Source organism: Ranitomeya variabilis, chromosome 1, assembly GCF_051348905.1.
Source record: "Ranitomeya variabilis isolate aRanVar5 chromosome 1, aRanVar5.hap1, whole genome shotgun sequence".
Lineage (NCBI taxonomy): Eukaryota > Metazoa > Chordata > Amphibia > Anura > Dendrobatidae > Ranitomeya > Ranitomeya variabilis.
This window is the reverse complement of record NC_135232.1, coordinates 238,848,002-238,875,154: the sequence shown is the minus strand read 5'-3', so window position 1 is coordinate 238,875,154 and position 27,153 is coordinate 238,848,002. Positions and strand designations below refer to the sequence as shown.

The window sequence follows — 27,153 nt, the reverse complement described above, 5'->3', positions numbered from 1 at the left end:
GCCTGATAACATGCACAGAAGTTGACACAAATGGGTTTGAATGGCTACTAAAGGTAACATCCTCACACGTGACCTGTGATTATAATCCGTGTGTGTACATAAAAGCTGAGTGAGTTTCTGGGATCCAGACAGACTCTTGCATCTTTCATCAAGACACTGACATTTCTGGATTGTGAGTCATGGGGAAAGCAAAAGAATGGTCAATGGATCTACCAGAAAAGGTAGTTGAAGTGTATAAAACAGGAAAGGGATACAAAAAGATATCCAAGGAATTTATAATGCCAGTCACCAGCATTCAAACTGTGGTGAACAAATGCAAAATCAGGTGCTCTAAAAACAAAACCACGGTCAGGTAGACCAACAAAACTGTTGTCTACAACTGCCAGGAAACTTGTTCAGATGCAAAGAAAAACCCACAAACAATATCAGCTGAAATAAAAGACTCTCTGAAAACTAGTGGTGTGGCTGTTTCAAGAAGCACAATAAGGAGGCACTTGAAGAAAAATGGGCTGTATGGTCGAGTCGCCAGAAGAAAGCGATTACTGTGCAAATGCCACAAAGTATCTCGCCTACAATACGCAAAAAATCACAGAGATAAGCCTCAAAACTTCTGGAACAAGGTAATTTGGAGTGATGCGACCAAAATTGAACTATTTGGCCACAACCATAAACGTTACATTTGGCGAGAAATCAACAGGGCCTATGATGAAAGGAACACCATTCCTACTGTAAAGTACGGAGGTGGCTCGCTGATGTTTTGGGGATGTGTGAGCTACAAAGGCAGAGGAAACTTGGTGAAAGTTGAAGGAAGGATGAATGCAGCACGTTATCAGCAAATACTGGAGGCAAATTTGCACTCATCAGCCCGGAAGGTGTTCATGCGATGTACTTGGACGTTCCAACATGACAATGATCCAAAACACAAGGTAAAAGTTGACCTGTCATTAGCTACAGCAGAACAAAAGTGAAGATTCTGAAGTGGTCATCTCAGTCTCCTGACCTCAATATCATTGAGCCACTCTGGTGAGACCTCAAGCACGCAGTTTATGCTAAACAGCCCAGGAATTTACAGGAACTTGAGGCATTTTGCTAAGAAGAGTGGGCAGCTTTACCATCTGAAAAAATACAGAACCTCATCCATAACTACCACAAAAGACTTCAAGCTGTCATTGAAGTTAAACAGGGCAATACACGGTATTAATAAATGGGGAACGTGAGTGGAGAAAAAGGTTTGGTGTTATTTATATTCTCTGAAAAAAAGGCCAAGAAAGCAAAAGTTCTGCCGGTGTGTGTGTGAATCAATGTGTATATATATATATATATATATATATATATATATATATATATATATATATATATATATATATATATATATATATATTTATTTAAAAAATATTTTCTTTCTTACTTTCAATCTTGCATGTGTATGTAAATTCAAAGTAATTAAGTGTCAGCATTGCATCATTAAATGTACTTTGAGTAGACTGACAAGGAAAATCATACCATTTACAATAATATACTGATTACCAACATACACCTTATTATCATTGGTATGTGTGAGTAACAGTTCTGTTGTACTGCCTTGAACCTAGATAATCAGTTTTCACACTTAAGACTATACTAAGATACAATTCATTTTTGGTAATATATGGCTCCTGTACAGTGCTGGATTAGAGGTGTGAACAAGCCTTTATCTATAATAATGTGTGGTGAATGTGTACAATATACAGGTGTTTCACACAAAATTTGAATATCATCAAAAAGTTAGTTTATTTCGGTTCTTCAATGTAAAAAGTGAAACTCATTAACTCACCTCCTACATTTTTAATGATTCTAATTTTGTGAGAAGCACCTGTAAATGAAAAAGGATTACATACTAATAGCTGGCTCTTTATCTTTTTGCCAATTGCCAATAAGCTTTTTATACCTTGGACTGCCAAGGACCCAATTGGGAGCCGATAATACATCCAAGACAGAAGGAGTGAGTGGGAGATGCAACTTCTTTATCTTTTTCAGACATGCAGTATCCTTAGACCAATATTCATAAATAAAAACCTTTATTGCTTGTTGAATAGGTTTTTAGCGTAGTAAGGGTACTGTCACACAGTGCAATTTTGATCGCTACGACGGTACGATTCGTGACGTTCTAGCGATATCGTTACGATATCGCAGTGTCTGACACGCAGCAGCGATCAGGGACCCTGCTGAGAATCGTACGTCGTAGCAGATCGTTTGGAACTTTCTTTCGTCGCTTGATCACCCGCTGACATCGCTGGATCGTTGTGTGTGACACCGATCCAGCGATGTGTTCGCTTGTAACCAGGGTAAACATCGGGTAACTAAGCGCAGGGCCGCGCTTAGTAACCCGATGTTTACCCTGGTTACCAGCGTAAACGTAAAAAAAACAAACAGTACATACTCACATTCCGGTGTCTGTCCTCCGGCGTCTCAGCTTCTCTGCACTGTGAGCGCCTGCCGGCCGGAAAGCGAGCACAGCGGTGACGCGGTGACGTCACCGCTCTGCTTTCCGGCTATAGTGCTTACACAGTGGAGAGAAATAAATAAATAACTCAAGGCAAGGGATACGCAGAAGGCTAGCTTCCCCTGACGAAGGCTAGCGCCGAAACGCGCGTCGGGGACTGGCACATCCCGGAGACAGCAGCATTTCAGGTAAAAACCTGCCCTGGGCACTTTTACTTTTCCTTCGCCTCACTGTTCTTTCCCTCTAGCATGATTGCTATATATGCAAATATTTAATCACTTATGGGGAATACTTGGAGTGATATTTGGATCAGTGCCTATTATACCAGATGGCAGTTACCTGCAGTAATTAGTTACCCGAGCAGCTCACTTAATTAATTTTTGCACCTGTGCACTTTATTTTTGCACCTATCTTTGCACTTTGGCAATATATATATATATATATATATATATATATATATATATATATATATATATACTTTTGTGGCACTTTATGCTGCTACAAACTGGGTAACGTTAATATTTACCAGTTCTTTATTGAATGATATGTTTATTCATTTATTTATTTATTTATTTATATAGTACTGCTATATATATTTTTTCTTTTTTTGGGACTGTGTATCTCATGCTGCTGTATCTCCTTCTTGTGCCATACTTTTTTGGTTTCTTTTCCCCCCCCTACCAATTTATGTAGTGTCATTCTGTCTTAATAAATTTAATTACTATATGGACATTAGTTCGGTTTTTTGTTCTCTGTGTTTACAGTGGAGAGAAGCAGAACGCCGGGGGACAGACACCGGAATGTAAGTATGTACTGTTTTTTTTTTTTTACGTTTACGCTGGTAACCAGGGTAAACATCGGGTTACTAAGCGCGGCCCTGCGCTTAGTAACCCGATGTTTACCCTGGTTACCAGGGGACTTCGGCATCGCTCCAGCGCCGTGATTGCAACGTGTGACCGCAGTCTACGACGCTGGAGCGATAATCATACGACGCTGCGACATCACGGATCGTGCCGTCGTAGCGATCAAAATTGCACTGTGTGACAGTACCCTAAGATCGGATATAGTTTCACACCTGATCTTATCATAAGCAGCCACCTAGACTGCAGAAGGGCCCGAAATACCAGACAAAAGAAAAAAATGTCATAGCAGCATGTCACTCCAGGACTCATAATGCTCTATTACCTAAGGAGATGGAGAGATGCCAACTGAAGGGGGCCTCAAAACACCGGTCAAGCAAGAAAAACAAACGTTCCAAAAGTCCCGCTGCAGTAGGCATCTCACCAGCTCCTTATGTAAAAGGTTGAAAAGATCAGGGCATGCCTGGCTTGCAGGACCTCTCTGTGACAGAGTTATGGGGTGCTGTCAGACCAGGTTGGCGCAAGACAGGAAAAGGAAAAACGATGGTGATGACAAGCAGATACAGGGGTGAGGTGTGTGAAAGGGGACCAACTGAAAGATTGCTCATGGGCAATGATCGGTCTAAGGTTTCTGTAGCCTCAAAAAAAAAAAAAAATCACTCTCTCATAATTGACATTTCTTTCACTTTCATTTATGTGCATGCATTCCAAAATGCCTAAAATCATACACTGTCCCACACGTAAACATAAAACATATACATTTCTTAATTTTTTGCCACTTGAGCAAACATCGCACACAACTACAAGTTAAAAAAATGAGATTAGAGTCCCTTTCTGGAAAATATCTAACCCAGTTCAACAGGTTTTGATTTTAATAGAATGAAATGGGTTGATGGAGGAAAAAAAAACATTACTGAGGTTCCTCTGTGTCTGGGATTGTGAATTCTACATTGTGATTTCATTAGTATACAATAGCGAAAAAGAAGACATTTGGACGGTACACGCTTTTAACTAAGGAGATCCTTTGACAAGAGATTTACTTTCTCAAATCTTTTTTTCGTTTCTTGAGCTGGTTAGCCACAAAAGGCACTGATCTACTTCAGAGTGACACTAAAGTAGAACTAAACCTAAAAATATATTCTCTTTCATAGAGGACAAGAGGGTCAACCGATCTTGTATTGCTTTGAACTTCGTTCTATGTGGCTTAGTAAGAATAATATCCAAATGTTATATATGGATATACAGTATAGATAGTGCTATAATGCACAATAATCTATATATCATAGAATGCTATAAAGGGCGACTCAAAAAGGAAGGCACAAAAGTAATGGTCTGTAGTTAAAGGAGCTTCAGTGGAAAATGACCAGTGACTGAAAATTAAAGTAAAAATTGGTTAGTGTGACATGGAGACATTGAAGCAAGGAAAAGCTATTTGCGTTTTGGAATTTGCAAAAATGTGGATGTTGTAGCAGTGCAACTACATTTTCAGAATAAATTTTGTAAATGTGATCTGCATAGAAATTGCATTTTGTGTTGAGTCAAAACCACTGTGCGTTTATGTCATGGGAAAAGCCTGATCCGCCTAAAGACTTCGGAAGAGACATTGATCAGGATATTAGCTGTGTACCAACATAGTCCTAGAAAGCTGACCAGGCTGACTAGAATAGAACTCATAGCGACACACAACCACAGTATGGGGTATCTTACGAAAGCATCTGTGTTGCAAGCCATACAGATTACATCATCTTCAGGAGCTGAAACCCGATGACAAACCGAAACCCTGTCAATTTTGAATTGATTTGTAGGGCTGACTGGAAGAGGATGAATTTGCTGACAGGCAGGTGTCTGGCAATAAAGCTACATTTCACCTCTCTCGGAAGGTCAATCACCACAATTTTACCTCATTTTATTATGGGATTACAGTGACTGTATTAGGGAGTAAGCACTGAGTTGAACCTTGTAGAACTGGCGCATTCTTTAGTAGAGGGAAAAATTGCTTAAACCAAATACTAATGCTCTAATAGAAGTTTAAAAAAAAAAACGATCTTAGGAGGATATCTGTTTGTGCAGGTAACTATTACTGTGCAGAATTATTAGGCAACTTAATAAAAACCAAACATATTCCCATCTCACTTGTTTATTTTCACCAGGTAAACCAACATAACTGTACAAAATTTAGAAATAAACATTTCTGACATGCAAAAACAAAACCCCCCAAAATTAGTGACCAATATAGCCACCTTTCTTTATGATGACACTCAACAGCCTTCCATCCATAGATTTTGTCAGTTGCTTGACCTGTTTACGATCAACATTACGTGCGGCAGCCACCACAGCCTCCCAGACACTGTTCCGAGAGGTGTACTATTTTCCCTCCCTGTAGATCTCATTTTATGAGGGACCAAAGGTTCTCTATGGGGTTCAGATCAGGTGAACAAGGGGGCCATGTCATTATTTTTTCTTCTTTGAGACCTTTACTAGCCAGCCACGCTGTGGAGTAGTTGGAGGCATGTGATGGAGCATTGTCCTGCATGAAAATCATGTTTTTCTTGAACAATACTGACTTCTTCCTGTACCACTGCTTTAAGAAGTTGTCTTCCAGAAACTGGCAGTAGGTCTGGGAGTTGACCTTCACTCCATCCTCAACCCGAAAAGGTCCCACAAGTTCATCTTTGATGATACCAGCCCATACCAGTACCCCACCTCGACCTTGCTGGCGTCTGAGTCAGAGCTGAGCTCTCTGCCCTTACTGATCTAGCCTCTGGCCCATGCAACTGACCCATCAAGAGTCACTCTCATTTCATCAGTCCATAAAACCTTTGAAAAGTCAGTCTTAAGATATTTCTTGGCCCAGTCTTGACGTTTTATCTTATGTTTCTTGTTCAAAGGTGGTCGTTTTCAGCCTTACTTACCTGAGACATGTCCCTGAGTATTGCACACCTTGTGCTTTTTGTTACTCCAGTAATGTTGCAGCTCTGAAATATGGCAAAACTGGTGGCTAATGGCAACTTGACAGGTTAACGCTTGATTTTCCTCATATTATGGGCAGTTATTTTGCGCCTTTTTTGCCCAACACGCTTCTTGCGACTGTGTTGGCTATTTGCCATGAAACGTTTGATTGTTCGGTGATCATGCTTCAAAAGTTTGGCAATTTCAAGACTGCTGCATCCCTCTGCAAGACATCTCACAATTTTGGACTTTTCAGAGCCCGTCAAATCTCTCTTCTGACCCATTTTGCCAAATGAAAGGAAGTTGCCTAATAATGAAGAACACCTTATATAGGGTTTTGATGTCATTAGACAACACCCCTCCTCATTACAAAGATGCACATCACCTGATTTACTTAATTGGTAGTTGGCTCTCAAGCTTGAACAGCTTGGAGTAGGACAACATGTATAAAAAGTATCATGTGATCAAAACACAACTTCCCTAATAATTCTGCACACGGTGTATGGATTTGATTATGGTGAGGGAATATATTGCCCAAATCCATGATGTCATCAAGAAGGATCAACAAGAAATTGAGCATGTTTCTGATTAATTACTTAAAAAGATCATATGATATCGCAGAGAAAGTCGGGGTTGAGTTATCAGTACCACAAATTGCTCAAAAGCAAATACACAGAAGTAATCCACCATCTGAGACTGTGATTCAATACTGGAGACCCTCGTTGATCATCCCTTATCTTGACTCCCTAACTTTATCATTGAATGTTATTTTTCTCATACGAAAATACACCTGCTTTTGCCTTATCCTATCTTCATCCTTCATCCATGATAAAAATGGCTTTAAAAAATGTGGAAAAAAATGTAAAGTCTTTCATGGAGTTTTATGGGTTGGGTGATATCTCTGCAGAATTAGATTTGTGGTATAATTTGCGGAAAAAGGAGGATTTTGCAGAAGACAACTTAAAGTACATTGAAATGGCTGCACTTTTGGAGGCAGCTATATTTTTCCCTGCAACAAGGCACGCACTCTTCATTTTAAGTGCTCTCCCGTCCACCACAGCTACTGTTGAACGATCTTTCAGTATCCTTCGAAGGGTAAAGGCCTGGCTCAATGGGAGAGGACAGACTGACTGGGTTGTGTTTGATGAGCATCCAACGGAAATTCTTCAAGGAAAATCAGGACTGGATTGAAACGAAAGTTTTGAACAAGTTTTCTTCAAACCCAAGAAAAATTATATTAGTATAAAACATGTAATTAGAATAAAAATAAAAATTTTTTTGCAAATAATTGTAATAACTAATAAAGCACTGCTACAATTACATATAATGTTCTTAAAATTTTCGTTTCATTCATCTTTTTCGTTCTAAAATTTTACAACCTGAACGACCACAGCTTGTCCCCCCCCCCAGTTTTGATCCTGGGTATGCCCATGGTGTGCATGAATTTGTATTCAATAAAATGACGTCAAATCGCAGTATGTGCAGGCGATACACTGCTTCTCCAGCCTCGTCCTCTTCTTTGTCACCTCGAGGCATTGGACCACCGGTATACTAAATTCGTCCTTCTCACTCAGGCCACACTGAACAGGCACAGTCTATACCGCCTTTGGACAGGAAGAGGCATCCAGCAGTATATTGTAGATTTCTTTTTTGTCAATAGGCCATATTGTCCCAGAGGACACTTTGTTTAGAGTCACCTGCCCCAAAACATTTGCTTGACTGAATGGTGCCATTATAGAGATCCTAAGGCTATTTCTTACTAAAGGTACCGTCACACTCAGCAACTTTGCAAAGAGAACGACAACAATCCATGACGTTGCAGCGTCCTGGATAGCGATCTCGTTGTGTTTGACACACAGCAGCGATCTGGATCCCGCTGTGCCATCGCTGGTTGGAGCTAAAAGTCCAGAACTTTATTTAGTCGCCAGGTCGGCGTGTATCGTCATGTTTGACATCAAAAGCAACGACGCCAGCAACGAGCATAGGGGGCGTCGCAGCGTCTCCTTCTAGCCAGTCGGTACACTCCGGCTGTTTGACATGGAGCTAACAACCAGCGAGAACGAGAAGTGAGTCGCCGTTACGTCACTGGATCGCTCCTGCATCGTTCTGGAGTTGCTGTGTTTGACGTCTCTACAGCGACCTAAACAGCGACGCTCCAGCGATCTAGTTTAGGTCGGCTCGGTGTCTATATCGCCACAGCGTCGCTGAGTGTGACGGTACCTTTAGAAGCAGCTGAAGCATGAGCTGTGATAAGAACTTTGTAATGATCCGTCTACAAAGGGAAGGAGCTTCCAACCTTGAGGACAGAGTCATTATACCTTCATCTCTTTTGTCTATGGCATTGACATAAACAACAAACAATACAAGGTGCCAAAATAGTTACCGCATTCATTGAGCAAGCATAGAACACTAGTGTTAGGTGTTGTGGGCAATCATTCTAGCATTTCACATTCATCTCGCATGTCACTTCACTTGTAAATATTTTTGTGTAGCAGAGTGTAACGAAATGTAGAACAGAAAATTGGATATCCTGTTTTGTATAATGAAAACATATGCTGTGAAATTAGACTTGCACGAGCAAATGAACCAACATGAAATTATATTTACATTTATAAACTTGCAGCTGAAAGAAAATAAAAACAAAAAATAATTTTTCTCATAATATATAAATGAGCAGAAAATGGTTCTAATATTGTATGGTGTTCCACACTGATATTTGTTGCATGCTATGTAAAGTTCAGACATTGGCCTTAACAGATACGTTTGTCGGAGTAAATTTGTGTCATTACTGTGACTTGTAAACAACGTTGCCAGCTATCCCCAAAGAGTAACGGTTTTAATTTTTCATAAATCATAGTACACGTGAAAATAGGAAATTTTTTAATAAATCTTATCAGAGAAATCTGCTTATTTTGCTTACTGGGCTGATCTCCTCTGTAAAGTCTGTCATTAGTGATTACAGACATTCCTATTAAGGAAATAGGAGATGACAGTTAGTGCTCATAAAGTTCTATAGAGAACTGTAACTGTTGGAGGAGAACATGCAGTAGATAGTCTGTGTCTGATGCTAGATTTTCCATTCTCCTCACTCTCAGAATTTTAAAAGCACTAACTGTCATCTCCTATTTCAGTAATGTGCACATCTGTTTTCATTACATTCATATTTTACCCAAGAATTGAGGATAAATCATCACTTCAAGATGTGAATTAAGAAAATTTCTCATATAACATGCATGTAGCAAAGCCAGGTCTGCAGGTCCTAGAACTGTAAGGCCATGTTCACACTTTGCGGGTTTTCCCGCGGATCCGCAGCAATTTTGATGCTGCGGGTCCGCAGCAGTTTCCATAGCGTTTACATTTACATGTAAACCCTATGGAAACAGCAATCCACTGTGCACATGCTGCAGGAAAAACCGCGCAGAAACGCAGCGGTTTATATTCCGCAGCATGTCACTTTGTGCAGAATCGCTGCGATTCTGCACCCATAGGAATGCATTGATCCGCTAACTTCCCGCATGGGGCTGTGCCCACAATGCGGGAAGTAAGCGGATAATGTGCAGATGGTACTCGGGGTGGAGGAGAGGAGACTCTCCTCCAGGCCCTGGGAACCATATTAGTGTAAAAAAAAAAAAGAATTAAAATAAAAAATAATGCTATACTCACCTCTCAGCGCTGCACGCGGCTGTCCGGTCTCAGGGTTGCTGTGCGAGCAGGGCCTGCGGTGACGTCGCGGTCACATGACCGTGATGACGCCGCGGTCACATGACCGTGACGTCACGAAGGTCCTTCTCGCACAGCATCTTTGGAGCCGGAGCGCCGCGTGCAGCGCCGAGGAGATCAGAGGGTGAGTATAACCATTTTTTATTATTTTTAACATTACTATTGATGCTGCATATTGCTGCATATGCAGCATCAATAGTAAGGAGTAAACCCGCAGCGGAAACCGCAAAACTAACCGCGATAAATCTGCAGGGATAACCGCAGCAGTTTTGCCCTGCAGATTTATCAAATCCACTGCGGGAGAACCCGCAGAGGACGCCGCAAAGTGTGCACATAGCCTAAGTCTTAGATGCACCTGACTTGCCTTGACTAAGAACCAGGGCTTTTGTTCACTAGGTGTGTCACTCGGATGTTGAGCAGAGTCCAAGTGTGCTGCTGGCGAGTGACCAGCCAAAATGTGGGCTATAGCTGAATGGAGACTGCATAGCTCAGCTAGTATTGTTGAGCAATACGTGTGTTGGAGAGGAAGAGAACCATGTGGAAGCTGCAGCCTGTTCAGTGTCAACTGGGCACGAAATTGAACACTTGTTTGGCACAAGAAGCTGCTGAAGGCGATACCGAGACGAAGTACCGTACCTTTTTTGTGTATGAAGTACGCTCCAGGACAAAAGACTAATACATTTGGGTAAGCCCGCACGGACATATATGTGCCTGCTGAATTAACTGTTTATTTGCTGTTCTACCTTTGTGCCTGGAAGATGCAGTGTTTGGTTTTGAATCTTTTGGACGTTCAGTGAACATAGAAGACTTGTTTGATAAATGTGTGAAAAAAGTCTGTCCTGTGCCCATGATTTTTTCTCAAAAGGAGTTCTCCAAGCACAAGATATTGCAATATCAGGTCAGCTGGGTCTGGCGCTCTTCCCCCTGCAATCAGCAGAAGGTGAAGAGCTCTAGCCGATATGTAGTGGCAGCTGCTGAGAACTCCACATCAGCTCCTGTTCCAGAGAATAGAAGCTGATCTGCAGAGAAATAGATGCGTCATTAACTAATAAGTCAATAAGCACAGGTCATTAGAGACTCTGAATCCACTGATGCATCACTTGGATTACAGGGTGCAGCCGTTCTGATACAATCAGAGTTTTTAGATATCGAATAAAGCAGAGGTGAGAAAGATAACCCCGCCCACACCAGGCTCTCAGTGCACACAGTCTGTAGACAGTAAGGTGATTATCACAGGAGGGAGTTGCCGGACAAATGTAGTCTGGCAATATTAATCTATTCGTGATAAATCCTTCACAGTTAGTAAACAGTACGAACTTTGACAAGTGACACATCCCTGAATTCTGCGTTTCAGCCTCTATCTCCTGCTGTCTTCAGATAACAAAGCAAAAACCTGCTGACAGATTCACTTTAAGGGCTCATTCAGATGTCTGATATTCTCACACAAGCGCTATCTGTGATTTTCACGGATAGCAATCATACCTGTGATAGTCTAAGAGGCCATGCAGATGTCTGAATTTGTGCTGACAAAGCGGTCCATGCAAAACCCCGGAGACATGTTCAAATGTTCATTCAAGTGTGGGATCAAAATCATTAATGCAAGTTTATGAGTCTATGAAAAAAAAAAAAAAAAAATCTGACCACACTCAAATGACATCCAAGTGAATTCAGATTTTCACAGACTGTCAGAGAGCAGGTGAAGAAACTTTCTCCTCCTACGAGAAAAACTGATGATACTTGAACCACACTCTGGTCTGGGTTTGAGCAAAATAATCATCCATTTTTTTTCCTCTTATGTGAGAGAACCAGACATGTGAATGAGCCCTAATGCATAGACATACTAACAGACGAGGGTGCTGAATGAGAGTTTCCACCACCATGTAAGTGAAGAGTTTCTTGATGGAGTACCATCGGGTATAAGCAGAGTTTTTCAGCACTATTTTTTGTGTGCTGAAAACGCCCTCCTCCACTTATACACAAGTCAATTGTCCCAGAAAGATGGCGGGGGAGGAGGAACGGCGGAGCAGCCGGGTCCCAGAGGCAGGAGCCGGCAGCTATGGCTAAAGCCTGTGCCGCTGCTAAAGAGAAATTAATATTCAGTGCGCTGGCAGTGAATATTCATTGCTCCATAATAGTGCACAGTGACAGCAGCCGGCTTCCAGCACACATCCTACATACCTTCCCTGCGTGCCCTCGCTGCATCTCGTTTGTTACGGCATCAGCAGCTCTTCCGGCCAAGCGATAACGTGGCCACGCTCATTAAAGTAATAAATATGGAGTGAATATTCATTACCTTAATGAGCAGGGCCAAGTGATCACTCGGCAGTAAGAGCTGCTGGTATCGGAATGAGATGCAGCGAGGGCACGCAGGCAAGGTAAGTAGGATGTGCTTTTTCTTTATAGGAGCCATGCATACAAGGATAGGGGATAAGGAGACATGCATATACGGATGGGAGACCCATGCATACAAGAACAGCGACAGGGGAGCCATACATACAAGGATGAGATGGGGGAGCCATGCATACAAGGACAGCGACCGGGGAGCCATGCATACAAGGACAAGGAGTGGGGAGCCATGCATACAAGGACAGCGACCGGGGAGCCATGCATACAAGGACAGGGAGTGGGGAGCCATGCATACAAGGAGGAAAGGGGAGTCATGCATACAAGGACAGGGGAGCCATGCATACAAGGATAACGATGAGGGGGACAATGCATATGCAGCTTATACTCTAGTCAATAAGTTTACCCAGTTTTTGTGGCAAAATTAGGTGCCTCGGCTTATACTCGGGTCGGCTTATACTAGAGTATATACGGTATTTGGAAATAAATTTTCTAACGAAGGCAACTAGTTTAAAAGTCTGAATTCTGAAATAAAAAAAATTACAAAATGCCAGGTATAAAAATTATTATTAGATGAAATATGGTTGAAAAACTTTAAGGAAATTATTTATTTACTTCTCATTCAATGACCAATTAACTCTTAAAAGACTGAACAGTGAATTTTGGATGGATCCAATTTCCGTGAAATATTTGTAGGCAAAATCTCTCTTTTCCAATAAAAAAAAAAAACAGCAGCAGCATGGTTTTAATGTAGAAAAAAACAGCTTATTTATTAAAAGTAATACTTACCATTGGCCCGATAATAGCCAAGCAAACTCTTGGTTCCCTTTCATGCCACTCTAGGAAAAAGTATGTTTTGTTAAAATTGGCAGAAAATAATGGCCGAATGGAGTGACAGAGTGGAAGAATTTAGAATAACTACAGTTTATAGAGAGTTGTGATTGATAAAAGATTAAGCAGATTATCCATGTTATTTGGATTAAGCAAATATTTTTGAAGTCAGACATATTACCTGTTCTTAGACGATAGACTTCATTAGTTCTATGGAATCATACAATGTATCACAAGCATTAGTGCGTCAGAGGTTCTCCTCCCAAATATATCATTAAAAAAACCTGACCACGATTCATGATGAAGAATGGCCAGTGCATGGCAGACACCGTGATTTTAAGCACCAAAAACAGCCATTCGATGAATGTCTGGGAAAGACATTCACTGTTCCAGTCCACTGAAAAGGCAGACAACAGATTGATGGGTGACATTAAAACTTTTTTTGGCTAGTGGTTTGCTGAAATTTTGTTTTCAGGGTTATTCACCACCCTTCAAGGCATGTTGGACATTGCTAGATTGAGTTGATGTATGATGGCCAACCTCAAACTAATGTGTAAACCTTCTCAATTGACATGTCTGGCCAAGTAACTGGAAAGTCTATAGGAATATGTTAGAAAACACCATATCCAGAGCTGCATTTTGTGAAAGAGAAATGATACAAACTTTAGAAAAGTGTGGTTTAAATATTAGTGATGAGTGAAGGTGCTCGGAGAAGGTGTTAACCAAGCATGGGTTAATGGTTGCATGTCTTGCCAGGATTGCCTAATAGGCAATCCCTGAATGTGTTGAGGTGGTCGAACAGCCGCGAGACATATAGCCGTGTGGACTTGAACATATTTTTTGAGCGTGCTCAGATAACACCTTATCGAAGAACGTTCGCTCATCACTATTAAGTATGGTACAAAAAGCTGTCTGAATACGGTCTAAAAACACTAAAGTCTTCAGCACGGGACAGAATTGGGCAAGGAGATTTGGAAGTTGGGCAGCTTTCTCCCTCCTTTAATGTCATACAGTTGCAATCAAATTTCAATCTCTCTTGTATGTTAGGTTTATTAGCAAAATGCACAAACTTTCTGCGGATTTAAAAAAAACAAACAATGAAACAAGAACAATTTAAATCGTTCAACACAACTAATATAACTAATATAAGTGGTTTCTCCAAATGCTACTTTTAAAGCGAACCTGTCACCATGAAGATGTCAATCTGCGAGCACCATGCTATAGAGCAGGGAGAGAGGAGAAGATAGATTATACTGAATTTTTATTCACAAAACTACACCGTATGTCAGTGTTTTACTACAGTAAATTTTAAATGCTGCTCTTTCTGGGATTTTAAACCCCAGAATGAGCAGAAGATTAAATTAGTACAATACAGATTATCATTAATCCTTACACACAAAACTATGCATTACTCTGCTCCGCTCCTCCTGTTCTACAAGATGGTGCCCACAGATTGGAGTGCAATTTTTATGGCGACAGGTTCTCTTTAATGACTACTCCAGTCTCAGAATTATTCAACCCCTTTATGACAAACGTCTTCAGTACGTAGTAGAGCCCTTTTGGCTGTTATGACCGGTCATGATCTGTGGGAAACGTGTGATTGGAGCGGTCAGTCCCTGGTTTTCTGCCTGGTATTAACTAATTCCCTGCTAGGTATTAGGTCTTTTGTCACCATTTAGATATTATTTATTAGAGTTCCAGTATAGCTGTGCTAACCACAAAGCGCATTTGGGTTTTTTTTAATCCCTGATAATCTGTTCCATTTCATATTTCCCAAATTAATTTACTCATTTGCCATTTGGAGTGGGTGCTTGACTTTACTGGCTTGCATTATTTGGCCTATTGCGATTTTCTAAAGTGAAGCAAAAGGGCCTTATTACATGGACGGTGTCTGTAGAGGTGTTATGACTTGATGCAAATGTGATGCATAATCAAACGCTAGTTTCTGGCAGCATTCCTGAGGAATATTAGCCCATTCCTAATGGACAATGCCCTACAGCTCACTAAAGTTCTTGGGGGTTGCATGCTGCAACTGCCTTCTTCAAAGCCAACCAAAGCTTAAATATGGGGTTAAAGTCAGATGACTGGAATAGCCACCTCAGAATCTTCCTGGAATTCTTCTGAAACCAAGCTTTGGTGGACTTTGAGGTATACCTGGGGTCACTGTCCTGTTGGACAGTCCAATGACACCCATGCATCAACTTCCTCACAGAAGGCATGACATTTTCTTCTAAGATTTCCCGATTCCAATCTATTTTGTCCTCTACACTCTGCAGGTTGATGGTGCAAGAGGAAGCAAAGCAACCCCATAGCATCACCGAGCCACTATCATGTTTCACCGTAGGCAGCGTGTTCCTTTCATTTTAAGCTTCATTCTTCCTTACCCAAACATACTGCTGATCCATAGGTCCAAAAAGTGCCAATTTTGCTTCACCACTTCATAGAACACGAGCCTAAAACTTATGTGGCTAATTTCTTTAGTTTTGAACACATTCGAGCTGACTATTCTTGTGCTTTAGACTCAATAGAGGTGTATCACGTTAAGTTCAGCCATTTTGCAGCTCTGTTGCAGTCACTTGAGAATGTATGACCACCTGCTTCTCCAGGAACCTGGCAGCCACAAGTAGCTTGCGCTTTCAGACATGTCCGAGTACTGCTAAATCTTCTCCAGAGAAAAAAGAGTGATCATATAAAAATGACAGCATGCAGACCAGTAAGTGACACATAGGTGGAATCAGGGTCTCAGCCTTGTTATGGTAAATATTTATACTTTGCTTTAATTATTAATTTTGGACCTATATATCTTAGCTAATTCTGTATTTTAGTATTAGCTTTATAAGTGTTATTCAGAAAGCAATAACACAGTGTGTTCTCTCTGACATAGAGGTGTCTGTGTGTTAAACAATCCTATGTTTCTGAAAGTATAGTAAGCTGGGTAGAACGGGTTTGAAAATAATTTGCCAACTAAAATATCTTCTCTCTTAGATAATGTAATGTAAGAAGCCATTCCAACTTTCTTATCTCTGTAGTTGTAACAAAGACTTGTAACTGGGCTTCTGAGAACCAGAATTGTACACGGACAGACACTGGTTGTGTGTATTTTCTTGCCTCCGATGCATCATATTTATTTTATTTCACTTTAATTTTAAATCAATAATGGCAGAGTGGAGATAGTTTATATCTCAACCAAAATTAGTTCTCCTTGGAAGGGGCTACCACAACAGCCCCTATATCATGATGCTCTCTGATTATATTGCAAAAACCTGCTGACAGATTCCCTTTAATTGTTGAGCTATTTGAATTATTCTTGTTTTGTTGGTTTACTGCAAACAACAGAACGTTTGTACATTTTAAGATCAATGTCCATGACAATTTTCAATGGGAATTTAAATATTTTATTGCAACTGTATTTGTAAATATCGTTTTTAAGTGGAGAACCTCTTGCGGCGGTGCTTGCACATTCAATCAACAGATCATTGTTAGTGGACACATGGATTACACTGGACTATTATTACGCTACAGGAGCGGCGCACATTTTGGAGTCTGAAACTGGAAATGCAGACATTCATGATTATTGTAAAGTCAGCAAGCAGCTTTGATTACAATCATTGCATTCTAAATCTTATAGAATATCCTCACACCAGTCTGTCAGAAGAGCAGTCACTGTGTATTAAAAGAAAAAAAGAAAGAAAAACACAGGTATTGGCAACATTTCATTTATCATTAGACACCACCCACATGTTATATATAGCAGTCAGGATACGGAACGAGCCTGCAGCGCAACTGTGTATAGAATTAGCAGCTTGTTCTGAAACGCCTAAATATATGATCAGTAAATGACATACCTTTTACGCTAGGTTTCTATTATAAGCATTTCTTCTAAATATCTATGTCAAAAATGCTAAAACATCTGAAAGTTCACAATACCCTCTGGCGCAAACACAATAGGCTGACATTTATAGTTTTCTGCAGATCAACATTTTCAACACTATACAGAAATATTGAATATGTTCTTTACTCCTTTTGGAAACAGCAGAGATTGGAAAAGGCTCAAACAGGATACTCGCCCTCAACGATCCTCTGTCCAGACACTTACTGGGTCCCAGATGAGCCCACCTCGACACACTGGAAATGGCTGCAAAGGACGATTCAGCCAATCACTAGCTGAGGCGGGTCTCCTCTGAAGCCAGGGATTGGCTGAGTGAGCATTTATTGCCATTTCTTGTATGCGGAGGCGGAGCAGTAAGTAGAATCAATATCAGAGTCGCAGGTTAACCTCTCAGGGTGATTACCACTTATTATATTATACCCTCCTAATCCATTTTAAAGTGGTCATCCAGTTAATAAAAGTTAGTTGGGGGGGGTCATTTAGTTACAACCAAAGATTTTAGGGGAGAAAAGCTGAGTAATATGGCTGAAAATGGAATGTGTAATTATTCAGTTGAAGTATTACAAAAAAAATGCCCTGTATGTATTGCCGTGGTAGCACACTTTGCAGTGAGGAGGCAGTGACCCAACAAAGTTCCAACAGAAAGTTTCTTTAATGTCGTTACTTCACAGCATTAATGTCCAATTCACACAAGTTTGTACCATTAATATCCAATACACAGCACTACATAGTACCAGTATCCTCCAGGTTGCTGCCGGGAATCATATCCTCCGGATTACAGTCACTAAACACACTAGTCCACCTCTGACCTGTTGCCATGGGCAACTGCAGCGCATGTTAAGGTCTATTTACTCACAACTTTCCACAATACACGATATCATTCAGCTTACAGTCACTAAACATGTCAGTCCCTCTCTGACCAATTACTGTGGGCAACTGCACCACTGTGCACACTGTGGGTGCCAGGAGTCTCAGCTCCCCTGAGAGATTGGCTCCATTTGTCAGTGTTGCCTCACACAGGAGCTCTGCAGAGCTGACTGCTCTGCCCTCTAGCATCCACCAGACTGATACTGACTCTGACCCTGACACACCCAAACCCTTTACTGCAGGGATTTTAACTGGGATTAGTGGCCTACAGCCACATGGAAAGCCCGGGCCTGGAATGAAACGGACTGCACGACTACCATCCTGCAGTCTGTTTCAAAATACAAAAACCCCAGAGCAGGTTTTCCCAACTCTGCCCTGGACACTAACATGCCCAAGACTAACACTTATTTTTAGTCTGCATTGCAATCACAGCTATGCCTGTGACTGCAATGCACTCCCCATGTCCTCAATACGCCTCCGTACGCATCCTGGGAGAACATACAGAGACCCCTACCTGTGACACCGGTCACTGCCTCACAGTATCCTTGTAATATCAGGGCACAGAAAGATATAGAAAATTAAGATGAAGAATAAAACCTCCACACTTCTATGACTGCTGTACTACAGCTACAAACAATTTTGTACAGGTCAGTAATTTGGCCATGTGCATAAACCAAACCCGATGGTCCATCTTTAACACCAGAAATTCTGCAGGTCAGCAGAGGGAACGGCGCTGAGCTGCATATACAGACAAGTCGATAAGTCTTGGTAAAAAATGAAACGACCCTTTTGTTCATAGATCTCTAAGAATAGGCCATTAATGATTTAGTCTCTGATTTCTTACCACATAGATAATAGGCATTCTGCTTCAGACAGAAGGTCTCAGTTTCCCTGTTAACCCATGAGAAGACTAGACCTGCACCTAGAAAACATTTCATTATCTGACCTACATTAGGTTCGATTTGCATTGTATTTTCTTGGTGAGGGCTTAGTGCTGTCAATTAGTGATGTATACGAATGAAACATTGTGTTTAATAAAAAGATCCCTGTAACTCAGCCCTTTACAACTATACTATGGTTTAGATTAGCTATAAAATGCTTTATATGTGCATGTATATATCCAGTCTGTGTATTCAGGATTAGAGATGAGCTAACCTTTTAAGTTCAGGGTTGGTACCGGACAGTTAGTGTCCGATGCAAAACTCCGAACATGTTCTTCTCCAAAAAGTTTGTTACTAATGTTCGGAGTTCCAGGAGAAAGAAAAAGAAAAAATAAAGAGAGCGCAAGACAGAGGGTGCGCGAGAGAGCGTGCACGAGAGAGAGTGTGCGCGAGAGAGCGTGCGCGGGAGAGCGAGGAAGAGCGAGAGTACGAAATAGTGAGAGAGCAAGAGCGAGAGAGCAAGAGCGAAAGAAGAATTTTCCTGCTCCAAAGTTCTAGTCAATGGGGTTTGAGTTCTGGCTGAAGTTCCGGGTACTGTTCTGGTGCCTGAACTTTGGACTAAAGTTTGGGCTGGATACCAGACCTCGAACTTCCATGGGTCCGCTCATCCCTACTCGGGATGAGAAACTTATAGCTTGAAGGCTGCTCATATCTTTCACAAAAAGAAGCCAAGTCTGAAAATAACAAGTAATCCAACTTATAACCCCGCCACATTCCTACTGCCAGCATAAAAAAAAAAATTGTGGAGCAATACTGGCCACAAGATGGTCTGCCATGACTCACACTAGCTAAATTCAAACATTGCATAGCACAATACATTATGTTACTTTGGGAGTTTTTCTGACCTATCCTTAGGAATAGAGATGAGCGAATTTGCTTGGGTTCCCTCTTACTCGGCAAGCTATAGCACTTGCCAAATAAGCTGCAGAGGGAACCCAGCTTCCTGGAACGCGCCGGCCGATCAGGTGATCAGCTCCACAGCTGCATGTGTCGCGGCTGTGTGACAGGCACGACATGCATGGAGAGCCTGTTTGTTGGGCTCTCCAAGAATGTGTCGTGACTGTGACACAGCCGCGACACATGCAGCTGCGGCGCCGGTAGGCACGAACATGCCATGATTAAGATCGCATAGATCGAAAAGCGTTGTCTATCCTCATGACTGCATCCACCTTTGAGCAAGGATTTTAAGCACGCTATATTTATATGCACCAATAAAGAATTTCAAGATTTTAAGGAGCTGAAGTACACATCTTTTCCTCATCTTCCATTGCTGCACGTCTTGGTCTGGACGAAATCTCCGTGCTCCTTTGGTCTGTCGGTGAGCTGGCTGTGGCTTTTAGCCTTATTTTTCTACAGATCTGTAGCATCGCTTGGAAAAATAATTGACAGGTTGGTCACACTTGTCAAACATAGTGTTTGACAAGTGTGACCAACTTTTTACTATTGATGCTGCCTATGCAGCATCAATAGTAAAAAGATATGTTATAAATAAAAAAATAAATAAAAAAAATTGTGATATTCTCACCTTCCGACGGCCCCCGCAGCCTTCCCGCTCCTCGCGATGCTCCCGTTCCCAGTGATGCCTCGCGACAATGACCCCAGACGATGTACCATCACGCGAGACCACTACGTTATCACAGGTCATTGTTGCAAGGCATTACTGGGAACGGGAGCTGCAGGGAGCATCGCTAAGGCCTTGGCTGGATTCGGGGCCCACCGGAAGGTGAGTATATAACTATTTTTTAACAGGGATATGGTACCCAGGGCTTGGAGGAGAGTCTCTTCTCCTCCACACCCGGGTACCATCTGCACATGATCCGCTTACTTCCCGCATGGTGGGCATAGCCCCATGCAGTAAGTAAGTGGATCAATGCATTCAAATGTGTGCGGAATCGCCGCGAACGAGCATGCTGCTTTTTTTTCCTAGATGCGATTCCGCCACGGAAAAATACTCAGCATTGCGGAATCCCATTGAATTCAATGGGCTGTGCTGCGAATGCGTTTTTGCAGCGTTTCCGCCACGATTTCACGGCAAAAAAACAAGGCAAAAAAGCATACAATCTGCAACGTGTGCACATAGCCTAAATCAGGTTAATTAGAATCACTTTAAGGTGATGGAGCTGTATACTGACTACTATTCAACATGAGTTAATAATTTTATTATTTTTATTTTTCCCCTGAAAATGATTTTGGTTTGTTTCTCAATGGATTTCTACAGCCTATGGGCGACATTTAAGATGGAAAAAGTTCTGAAATTAATGTTCCCAAAATTATTATTTTTTTTTTCATGAATAAAATGGCATTTTAAAAGTGGTGTGTAGACTTACTATATCCACTGTAAATTAAAGTACAATTGTTTCTCAAGTTACCGAACATGTACAATAGTTATGGGATTCAAATGTACCGTAGCGGAGAGCACATGCTGAGTCACTGCCTGCTACTACAGCTTCAGGCTCTGCTATATGAAGCGTGCTGTTTATCATGAAATAATGGGAAAAAAATTAGAGAAAAAAAATCTTACCTGAAAAAGCCTCAACCAAATACAGGGGATCTTTAACTCTTCGGAGGCCACAAATTAGTAAGAACATTTGTGTGTTTTCTGGGCTATGCATCATACCTAAAAATCAGAACACAGCAAAAATAGCTAATTCAATAACTAGAATGAAATAGCATTTAAGCTGCCAGAAGCAATTTTTAGCTTGATCCTGAAAAACAAGTAAAAAAAAAAAAATCTAAACAGTTGACATGTCTACACTCTGCAACACTGAAATTGAAACAATAAGAATGAAAAGTCATGGAATTATGGAAATCATAGGATCAATAGATATGTTAATGATATGCAAAAGATGAAAAATTGGAAACATTTTCAAAACATTTCAATTTATTCAGCACGAGTGCCCACATAAAGTAATACATGCACGTATATGCCTTGGCATTCTATCCATGAGGTTATTAATGGCTGATGAATGCTCTGAATTCCCCTGGGCACAATCAAGATCAGTCACTGGCAGCTCCTTTTGCAATTGCTGACCAATGAAGTCTCAGATGTGCTTGATGGGGAATAAGTCCGGAGACGCTGTAGGCCCCAGTAGGAAGATTAGGTCATGCAGCTTGTTCATAATAGTGGTTTTGAAAAATGTCTCCTGGGTCAAGATGCAGGCATTGCCATACTACTGGTTCCATGACTAATTCAACGTAACACCGAGCTGTTAGTATACCGGAAATAAAGAAAAGAGGATTCCTGCAATCTTACAGCCCTACCCCACATCATAATTCTGGGAGCAGGACTGGTGTGACGCGACGTTCACTTGTGAAGGCCTCTTCATGGCATTGACCACATGGTCTCATCATATTCTAAGAATGCTGTTTACTGATTCATTCCATACCGCAAATTAAATTAGATGGCAAATAGTGTCTACCCAAACCACCAGAAGTTGTTTTTAGGACACCTACAGTTGTGCCACTGACCTCACGCCACCACTCACAAGGGTTATCATGCTGAACAGCAAAGACAGCAATGGGGGCTGGAATGGAGGTCTATCCTCTTCAGTGAGGAGCCCTGCTTTTGTCTTAGACACATTTCTAGTCAGAAATTACTCTGAAGACCAATTGGGCAGTGCCGCAAAGTGGCCTTCATGAGGGAACAAGTGTTCAAGCAGCCATTTTTCAATATGACAATGCCAGGCCGCATGTTGCTCATGCTATTGTGAGCAGCCAAAGGGGCATAGGCATGCTACCATTGCTTGCAGCTTCACATGACTTGTCATACATCAAGCACATCTGGGACATCATTGGTCAATTACTAATGGAGAATGCAGCAGTAGATCTTGATAATTTGCCCCCAGAGTCCATGCAGCCTGGCAGAACAATCATCAGCCAAGCAATAACCCAATCCTTTTATATTAGATAGGATATAAAAAGACAGATGGGACACTTGCCACTCATCCCCCATAGAAAAAGCTTACACGAAACATGCATCTGGGGTCAGCCCCTGGGAATTCTGTGGTCTGTGCACCAGCAAGTTACAACATGGGTAAGTGTATACAACCCTTGTAATTTGGGTAGGGGTGGTACATTTACTTTATGCCCCTGCTTTTCCATATCAGTTTATAATTAATGGTAGATCCTCTCTGCACAAGCACTTTATGATTGTTGCAACACTACTACATTTGCACTAAGAGAGTATATGTTACATGATCTTCCAATACTATATAGTTCTGTAACATGCAGAATTGCCTCTTACCCCAAAACGCCCTATTTCCAGGGCTTCTATTGTGGATCCTATCTTTTCCTTCCGCAATAACCTTTGTGTATAATATGTGCCATATATACTCGAGTATAAGCCGACCCGAGTATAAGCCGAGGCACCTACTTTTGCCACAGAAAACTGGGTAAGTTTATTGACTCTAGTATAAGCCGGGTATGCATTGTCCTCCCTATCCCTGTCTGCACGCCTGCCCTGTCCCTGTCATTGTATGCATGTCTCCCCATTTCCTGTCCTGGAATGAATGCCTCCCCTGTCCCTATCCCTGTCTGCACGCCTGCCCTGTCCCTGTCATTGTATGCATGCCTCCCCCTTTCCGGTCCTGGTTTGAGTGCCTCCCCCGTTCAGTCACTGTATGCATGCCTCCCGCATTCCGTCCCTGTATGCATGCCTCCTTATCCCCTTTCCCTGTGTGCATATTTCCTATTGAAGAAAAAAAAAACATCCGCTCCGCCGCCCCCCTCCCCCGCCAGCTTTCTGTACCATGACTCGTGTATAAGCCGAGGGGGGCGTTTTCAGCACAAAAAAAATGTGCTGAAAAACTCCGCTTATACACGAGTATATACATATGTTATTTTTGTATTAATAAAATCATGTTTAATTTTTAAAGTCAGCACTCCAATTGTCTTTATTTATATCCTTCAGGAGTTTCTTCTATAATTTTCATCCTCATTTTTTTTTTATTAAGACTGCACTACTGATTAGGTTCAATATATTAATCACGATTTGTCTTATCAATTGCCTTGAGAATTGACTGGGCAATTTTCCATTTTAGCACTTTTGGGGGTTTTTTCCCCTTCTTCCAAGAGCCACAACTTTTTTTATTTTCCCGTCGACGTAGCCTTGTTTTTTTTTGCAGTACAAGTTGTACTTTTGAATTATATTATCCATTTTATCATATGATGTACGGAAAGCGGGACAAAAATTCCAAGTGTGGCGAAAGTGAAAAAAAAGTGTACATTTTCCCTGTAGAAGCAACATATGTATGTAGCTGGTGATACACGTAGGGTCTGCTCCTCCACAAATTTTCTACAGGCAAAAATGGCTCCAAATAGGAATTTTACATCTCCATACTCTAATACCAGCAGGTTTCAACCCTGATATTACTTCAAAAATATATATATATTTTTTTTGCTAGCAAGGTTTCCTTGCTCTAATAGCTTTTTATATTTTTTTTCTTATTCTCCCATATGCATTTTCGTTTGGGATAAACACTTTACTGGTTAAACCTTCTGGTAGTCCACAACCAGCTGCGTCTTTTTGTATTTCAGTCACAGCTGCTGTTCCTTAACCCCTTAACACCCCCTAACCCCCAAAGGTGGTTTGCATGTTAAAGAGTATGTGCACACGGTGCGGATTTGCTGCGGATCCGCAGCGGATTTTACCGCCCAGAAACGCTGCAGATCCGCACTGTGATGTACAGTTAAATGTTAGTTAATGGGAAAAAATAAAAGATGTGCAGACGGTGCGGAAAAATCAGTGTGGAATTGCTGTGGATTTCAAAGAAGTTCATGTCACTTCTTTTGTGCGGATCTGCAGCGTTTCTGCACCCCTCCATGTTAAAAATCCGCAGTGGCAAAATCCGCAGGAAATCCACACAAAATCCGCAGCAATTCCGCATAAAAACCGCACAAAATCCGCATAAAAACCGAGGCAAATCCACGGCTGCGGATTCTGCCAGGAGCTGCAGATTTTGTGCTGAAAATTCTGCACCTCTTTTCTTACGTGTGCACATAGACTAATGACCGGGCCAATTTTTACCATTCTGACCATTGTCCCTTTATGAGGTAATAACTCTGAAACGCTTCCATGGATCCCGGTGATTCTGACATTGTTTTCTCGTGACATATTTTACTTCACATTCGTGGTAAAATTTCTTTTATGTGACTTGCGTTTATTTGTAAAACAAAACAAAACAGAAATTTGGAGAAAATTTAGCAAATTCCGACTTTGAATTTTCATGCCCTTAAATCACAGAGATATGTCACACAAAATACTTAATAAGTAACATTTCCCACATGTCTTCTTTACATCAGCACAATTTTGGAAGCAACATTTTTTTTGTTAGGAAGTTATAAGGGTTAAAAGTTGACCAGCGATTTCTCATTTTTACAACACTTTTTTTTTTTTTTTTTTTAAGGAACCACATCACATTTGAAGTCACTTTGGGGGGTCTATATGACAGAAAATTCCCAAAAGTGACACCATTCTAAAAACTGCACCCCTCATGGTGTTCAAAACCACAATCAAGAAGTTTATTAACCCTTCAAGGTGCTTCACAGGAATTTTTGGAATGTTTAAAAAAAAAAATGAACATTTAACTTTTTTTGACAAAAAATTTATTTCAGATCCAATTTGTTTTATTTTACCAAGGGTAACAGGAGAAATTGGACCTCAAAAGTTGTTGTGCAATTTGTCCTGAGTACGCAGATACCCTATATGTGGGAGTAAACCACTGTTTCGGTGCATGACAGAGCTCGGAAGGGAAGGAGCGTCGTTTGACTTTTCAATGCAGAATTGGCTGGAATTGAGATCGGATACCCTGTCGCATTTGGAGAACCCCTGATGTGCCTAAACAGTGGAAACTCGCCAGAAGTGACACCATTTTGGAAAGTAGACCCATTAAGGAACATATCTAGATGTGTGGTGGGCACTTTGAACCCCCCCAAGTGCTTTGCAGAAGTTTATAATGTAGAGCCGTAAAAAAAAAAAAAAAATCATATATTTTTTTTTTCACAAAAATAATTTTTTTGCCCTGTATAAAGTCAGATCGCTGGTCTGACACTTTGCACAGCACTGTCAGATCAGCAATCCGACAGGTAGTGAAGGAGGCTTCTCAGGTCCTGCTCTCAGCAGGCACTGACAAGCCACCTCCCTGCAGGACCCAGAAGGACCCCACAGCCATCTCGGATCCGGGGGAATGCAGGCAGGGAGAAACTCAGAACAATGCAATCACATTGCGATGTTCTGAGGGTCTCAGGGAAGCACGTAGGGAGCCCCTCCCTGCACAATGCTTCTCTATGCCACCGGAACGCTGCGATCTTGTTTGATTACAGTGTTTCGGGGGTTAAAGTGTCGGGAGCATGGGTTTAACCACTTACTAACAGTTAGTGATGAGCAAATATACTCGTTACTCGAGATTTCCAGAGCACGCTCGGGGGTCCTCCGAGTATTTTTTAGTGCTCAGAGATTTAGTTGTCAGCGCCGCAGCTGAATGATTTACATCTGTTAGCCAGCATAAGTACATGTGGGGGTTGCCTGGTTGCTAGGGAATCCCCACATGTAATCAAGCAGGCTAGTAGCTGTAAATCATTCAGCTGCGGCGACAAAACTAAATCTCTGAGCACTAAAAAATACTCGGAGGACACCCGAGCATGCTAGAGAAATCTCGAGTAACAAGTATATTCGCTCATCATTACTAACAGTACATATCAGTGTTCAGTTTTCTCATGAATCTTTGTATATATGAAATTTTCTGCTGGTATTATATACTAATATACTGCCATTTGGATTTTTGTAAACTTCTGTGGATGTAGGTTATTGTCATAACAAGGACATAACCAGCTATTGAACCTGTTTTTGTTTTTTTAAATGTTTTTATGAGTGTCTTGTTGCATGTGATTTGTTGTTTTTACATTAATAAAGTTCAAATTTGATATATTTTCCTGGGAGTTCCCTATTTCTTACCATGCATCTTTTTCTCTTCTATTTTCTCGAAAGTGAAAAAAAACCGCAATTCTGCAAATATTTCTTGGGGGTTTATTTAAGGCGTTCGTTGTTTGGTAAAAATGACCCGGCAGTATGATTCTCAAGATTACGACTATACCAAAAATGTGTATTTTTTTTAAAATTTAAGTAATCAAAGAAATTTGAAAACTGTGGGAGGGTTTTTTTAGGGGGCTTTTTTGTTGTTATGTTATTTACTGATCAAGTTAATTATATATTGTGATAGATCGGACTTTTACATGCATATGTAATGTTCAATTTATGCGGAAAATGGAGGTGGG

The 27,153-nt window shown here is 41.2% G+C and overlaps 1 protein-coding gene across 3 annotated transcripts in view; it reads right to left on the bottom strand.

Moving 5' to 3' along the window:
* Window positions 1-27,153, bottom strand: part of GLT1D1 (glycosyltransferase 1 domain containing 1) — a 189,963-nt gene that overhangs the window by 53,735 nt on the left and 109,075 nt on the right. For 2 of the 3 annotated variants that reach the window (XM_077293272.1, XM_077293273.1), the window contains exons 7-8: window positions 21,404-21,499; window positions 13,144-13,193 (exon numbers count right to left, since the gene is read on the bottom strand). In XM_077293272.1, coding sequence (XP_077149387.1) covers window positions 13,144-13,193; window positions 21,404-21,499 — 146 coding nt within the window. The remainder of the gene's footprint in view (window positions 1-13,143; window positions 13,194-21,403; window positions 21,500-27,153) is intronic. The other variant, XM_077293275.1, reaches the window with a different exon arrangement.